Here is a 6,000-nt window from a genome sequence, read left to right as displayed (position 1 = left end):
TAAGGGCAGGGGACTGGACTCGATGACCTCTTGAGGTCCCTGACGGTTCTAGGATTTCTCGCAGAACCTGCAAGGCAAGCCGTGCACAAGCCTGGGGTTTTCAAGGAAATAAAAGATGGTCAACAGGTTTAGTGACTGGACTGCTGCCCTGGAGAAGTGAATTCTATCCCTGCCACCGATTTCCTGTTGGATCCTGGGCATGTCATTTACATTAAACTTCCCCCCTTATTTTCTGCATACCTGTCTGGAGACCGCAGGATCTGATGTGCTGCACATCTACTGCAATAGCTGAAATCCACGCGACTTGTACCTTACACATAAAAATACAGTGTACTCTGACACAGTCTGGCCCGCGGTGCCACAAATTGGGCACTTAAAACTCTGGCCGATTTGGGACCCTAATCCCTAGGTCTCAGGTCCCCGTCTGTACAATGGAGGGGAGGAGGTAGCAGCATCTCCATTGTACAGACGGGGACCTGAGACCTAGGGACAATAAACTCATTACGACTCATGAAGCTCTCTGGCAGCCTAGCGGGGAGCGCCAGGCAAAGCCCCGGAGGAAATTAATCATACTGTCGCCCCAGCAGCGGTTGAATAATAAGCAGTAAATAAGGACCGTGGAGAAGGATAAAGATAAAACAAACTGTTGAATTGCGGCTCTTCATTATTAATGAATTACTAATTATTGGCAGTATTTATATCAAGTTTTAATAACTAATCATAATCCCACTACAAATGAATGGTACTGTTGATCATTGTTATTGATTGGTTATTAGTAATTAATTCATTCATGGATGTATCACGCTCAAGACCACCAGCTCTTGATCCATGATTGGGGCTCCTTTTAATAGGTAGCAGGTTTAAACAACCAAAAGGAAGTTTCTCTTCATACAGCGCACAGTCAACCTGTGGAACTCCTCGCCAGAGGATGTGGAGAAGACCAGGAATTTAACTGGGCTCAAAAAAGATCTAGATACATTCATGGAGGTTAGGTCCATCAATGGTTATTAGGCAGGGTGGGCAGGGATGGTGTCTGTAGCCTCTGTTTGTCAGAAGCTGTTTGTTCACTCCTTCTGGGGCAGACAGGACACTAGGCTAGATGGATCTTTGGTCTGACCCAGTCTGGCTGTTCTTATATTCTCCTTGCACTACTGCCTTATGAATCACAAGGAAAATCATTCTTACTCTTCGGAGCAGACCTGCTGGGAACTCTCATATGCCCGCCCAGAGGGCTGTTCCCGGGAGACGTGTCAATCCCTTTGTGACCTCACAGGCGCACAGCGAGGAGGCGGAGAGACACGTGACCCAGGACCAGACCCACTGTAGCTGCGGCGATGACTCAGACATGTAGCTGAGCCACTGGGAAAATGTGGCAAAAGCGGTTCCCGAATTACTCCTGGCAGATGACATGACATGACTGAAAACAAGGTAGCGCTGGAAATGGCGGACTCCCTCGTGGCGCCGGGGTGTATCGAGTCTGCCCATGTCTTGCACGATGCATCCGGGACAGTGGAAAAGGCATTGCAAAAGGGACTGCGGGGATGAAAAGCCCGGGGGTGCGCTGTCCCATGGTGGGATCCTGTTGCTTTCCACCCGGTAGGATACGTCCCAGCAAATCCCTCTCAGATTCTCCTCTAGACTCTTGTGTAGCCTGCGCCTTTTGTCTAGTGTCTCTGGGCATCGCTGGGGCTTTCTGCAGGGCAAAGTGTTCTGGGGAGCATCTGACGCAGCGGAAAGCGGGCGGGAAGGGGAGGCTGGAAGGTGGTGGTAGGACAGGAACATGGAGAGGCATGGCTGCTCCCCGGGGGAGTGCCTCCAGTGGATGAAGGGAAAAGAGATGGAGAAGGGCTGGCATTTCCAGGAGGTTGGGAGCCAAGGGAGCGTAAGGTCATGGTGGGAGTGGCAGAGAGCCTGGAAGGAGGAAGTCCTACACAGATGGTGCTTCTGCAGGAAGTCCACAGTGGGTGAATGCTTGGGTAGACAAGGGGGAGAATATGGAAGAAGATATCAGTAGTGGCTAGGGGTCAAGAAAGGAGGGGAGGAAACGCAGTGGGACTCAAACGTATGCAAGCCCAGAAAAGGAAGATGAGGCGAGCAGGGGGTGAAATGTAGGAACGGAAGGGAACAGAACAGAGACTCGTCATCACATTATTTGGCTTAGATCTGGGAAGCACAGGCATTGGTCCTGTTATTTATATTCCAGGCGCAGACACAGGGTCCCAAACAAGCTCACAACTCTGTTGTGCCAGGCACCAAGGCACACATACCGTCCTGGAGGGCTTGGAGTCTAAACCGACAACCCCCAAAGGGCAGGGAAGTAGAGGCATAAGGTGAGGAAGCAACTTGGTTAAGGTCGCAGTGGTAGAGCCAAGAATAGGACCCTTGTTTTGAACGCCCTGGCCTTGGATCATGCTGCCGGGAGGCACATACAGCAGGGGAGAACTAGACTGCCAACTGCATAGGTTCAGTTCTAATTCTAAAGTATTAAAGAGAAATGATCGTTGCCTGCAGATTTCTGGAGTCCCTGCAGCTGCCGGTGAAGAAACAGATCATTCCTGGTACGTGACACCCCTTATTGTGCTAACTCTGCATTTTGTCAGCCTGCAGACAAGCCCTCCTGGCACTGTTCTACTAATCTGGCTGCCCCTGGAAGCTCATGGTTGAAGCTACCCTGATTTCTCAGCCTGTTCCCCCCATCCTCTCATTCACCCCGCTCCTCTCTGCAGAACATTGTCGGGGGTTGCAGCTTTCCATCACACGCAAGGAAATTGGGGTAGTGGAGGTAAATCTCTAACGATCTATCTCTCCCATCTCTTCCCCTCCAGTGGTCTGCTCATTTGCATACTTTAATTCTATTGGTTAAACACATGCCCCATCCCTTTTCGCTTGTGATATATAAAAACCATTCTCTTTAGAGGTTTGTATCCCATGCTTTTCCTTGTATTAGCTGACTGTCTCCATAATATTTAAGAGCCTTTGATTCATATTCTTAGCGGCATCCCCCTTTACAATAGGTTGGAACAGAACCGTAAAGCGATGGCGTCTGGACATAGTTCAGGGTGCACAAAATCAAATTTATAACTGAGCATTATTAACTGACCGTCCATGTCTTGGACTGGACATAAACACACGCGGCTAGCCAAGAAGCCATATTCCACATTGGCATCATACACCGAACGTGTTTTATGGCCAGGAAATATACCGGGAGGAGCACATCTCAAGTTGTGCAGTTGCTATTCAGCTGCATGGTGTGCGTGTAAAGTGGAGTGGTTTATTCTCAATTAAAAAACACACAAATCTGAGAGCTTGTGAGAAATCCAAAATTTGCCTTCCCTTAATATTAGTCTTTTAGGCTGGGCTTTTCAAAGGAGCATCCACTGAATTTCACTCACACTGTTTGGAAAAATGCAGAAAATTAAAATTGAACTAAATCCCAACATCCTAACAGCTGCAGTGACCCCTACAGTGTCCTTGCCCGCTGTCTCTGAGGTTTCTAAGTAGCCATGTCTCAGGCTGCACTTACTTCTGGGAACTCACCGAACACGCGCCTCGAAAGGCTTTGGAGACTCGGTGTCTCTTGGCTCCGAGTCGGGGCCAGGTACCACAGTGTGGTCCTGGAGCTGTAGACCTGACTATCGTTAAATTCTCCAGCACAGGGTGCATTCTGGGAAGAATTCCCAGCCCATGTGAATTCCCAGCCCACATCTTGAATACTGTGTACAGATGTGGTCTCCTCACCTCAAAAAAGATATTTTGGTCTTGGAACTTGGAAAGGGTTCAGAAAAGGGCAACTAAAATGATGAGGGGTTTGGAATGGGTCCCATATGAGGAGAGGCTAAAGAGACTGGGACTTTTCAGTTTAGAAAAGAGGAGACTGAGTGGGGATATGATAGAGGTCTATAAAATCATGAGTGGTGTGGAGAGGGCTGATAAAGAAAAGTTATTTATTAGTTCCCATAATAGAAGAACTAGAGGACACCAAATGAAATTAATGGGTAGCAGGTTTAAAACTAATAAAAGGAAGTTCTTCTTCACACAGCGTGTAGTCAACCTGTGGAACTCCTTGCCAGAGGAGGCTGTGAAGGCTAGGACTATAATAGAGTTTAAAGAGAAGCTGGATAATTTCATGGAGGTTAGGTCCATAAAAGGCTATTAGCCAGGGGATAAAATGGTGTCCTTGGCCTCTGTTTGTCAGAGGCTGGAGAGGGATGGCAGGAGACAAATCGCTTGATCATTGTCTTCGGTCAACCCTCTCTGGGGCACCTGGTGCTGGCCACTGTCGGTAGACAGGATACTGGGCTAGATGGACCTTTGGTCTGACCCAGTACGGCCGTTCTTATGTTCTTATGTGATCACTCAGACATAGAAGCTCGGCATGATAAAAACGGTGTTCGGAGGGAAACCAGCTCGCCCACCCTGCCTCAGAGAGGGAGTGGCTGCAATTAGCTCCAAGTTCACAGACGCCCCCTGTCATGATTCTGAGGGTTAGCCAGCAGCCTGGGGATTAAGGGGTTAACTACACCTCGCCAGGTGGAGTGACCAGTAGGAATGTAGGTGGGACTTTCAAACTGGGACAAAGGAATTTGGTTTTTTTCCTTTCTCCCTTTTGTCTCTCAGGGGGTATGTCTACACTACCCCGCTAGTTCGAACTAGCGGGGTAATGTATGCATACCGCACTTGCTAATGAAGCCCGGGATTTGAATTTCCCGGGCTTCATTAGCATAAGCGGGGAGCCGCCATTTTTAAATCCCCGCTGCTTCGAACCCCGTGTAGCGCGGCTACACGGGGCTCGAACTAGGTAGTTCGGACTAGGGTCCTATTCCGAACTACCGGTACTCCTCGTGAAACGAGGTGTACCGGTAGTTCGGAATAGGCACCCTAGTCCGAACTACCTAGTTCGAGCCCCGTGTAGCCGCGCTACACGGGGTTCGAAGCAGCGGGGATTTAAAAATGGCGGCTCCCCGCTTATGCTAATGAAGCCCGGGAAATTCAAATCCCGGGCTTCATTAGCAAGTGCGGTATGCATACATTACCCTCCTAGTTCGAACTAGGAGGGTAGTGTAGACATACCCTGGGTGAGTTCTCCGCAGCTACAGAGAGGGACAAGCATCTCTCTCTCTCCAAGACACCATTCTTCATTTTCTGTAAGTAGGGTAAAGTTTAGGTAGTTTCGTTAGGCTTTATTGTTTTATGGGTCGGGTATGGGATCTGAGATCTGGCACTGCTTAAAAGATGTTTTGGCTTTTCTTTGTAACTAAGTTCTAGGCCCATGGAGTTTCTCCAGGAGTATATTTTACCACCTCCCTATCTAGTCATTCTGCTTACAACAGGAATATAGTTGTAATAATAAAAGTTCTTCCCTTTCTTTTTATTAACCTGGCAGTGGTTAATTGTGTGCCCTGATTTTTATCTTAGGGGTGAGATTTCCCAAATGATCTTTCCCCTGATTTCTATATCAACATTTGGGTGGTGGCAGCGGAAGTTTTATTCCCAGGATCTAGGTTTTTAAGATTTTGGGGGAGGTTTTATACCAAAGCCTGGTAGATAAGGGTTTGGGGTACACTTGCTGGCCCCCACTTCTGCATTTATCATGCCAGAGTGAGGAAGGAGCCATGACACCCCCCACCAGCGGAGTGTGTTTGGGTTCCAGTGTGTGTGTGCCAGCCTCAGCTAAGATTCATCAAAGGCCAGTTATGTGGACTGGGTCACCCCAGCACCCCCCACACCCTTGCTGTCCCCTCAGGAACTCCACCGATAGCCCCCCTACGCTGCAGATCTGGTCTACTGAGGTCGCCCTGTGGTCATAGTGGCTCTCCTCTGGCATGCAGGCTGGCCAGGCCCCTCAACAGGCAGGAAGAAGGCTGTGCCTGCTCCTCCATAGGGCGGTACCCCCTACGGCAAAGGGAGGTACGCCTCCTCCCACTGCCAGCCCTCTTAGCTGGCAACTCAGAGCCTCCATATTGCCCCATGTGGTAGGTAGGGAACCTTGGGGGTCTCCTA

General features: G+C 49.3%; 1 protein-coding gene across 6 annotated transcripts in view; it reads left to right on the top strand.

Annotated features, from left to right (window-relative positions):
• The first annotated feature begins 1,289 nt into the window (after positions 1-1,289).
• The window catches only part of LOC102453010 (uncharacterized), a 26,928-nt gene continuing 22,217 nt past the window's right edge, over positions 1,290-6,000 (top strand). Inside the window, exons 1-3 of one of the 6 annotated variants that reach the window (XM_075937263.2) lie at positions 1,290-1,428; positions 2,204-2,330; positions 2,512-2,558. Coding sequence is in view for 4 of the 6 variants with exons in the window: in XM_089780938.1 (XP_089637064.1) it covers positions 1,542-1,596; positions 2,204-2,330 (182 nt within the window). In the remaining 2 variants the exon portion in view is untranslated. Of the gene's footprint in view, positions 1,429-1,454; positions 1,597-2,203; positions 2,331-2,511; positions 2,559-6,000 lie in introns of those variants that run through there. The other 5 variants (XM_075937260.2, XM_089780938.1, XM_075937258.2 and 2 more) reach the window with 5 other exon arrangements.

Source organism: Pelodiscus sinensis, chromosome 10 (genome assembly GCF_052426305.1).
Source record: "Pelodiscus sinensis isolate ZL-2025 chromosome 10, ASM5242630v1, whole genome shotgun sequence".
Taxonomy (NCBI): domain Eukaryota; kingdom Metazoa; phylum Chordata; order Testudines; family Trionychidae; genus Pelodiscus; species Pelodiscus sinensis.
Note: the sequence above shows the minus strand (reverse complement) of the source record. Positions and strands in the feature narration are given on the sequence as shown.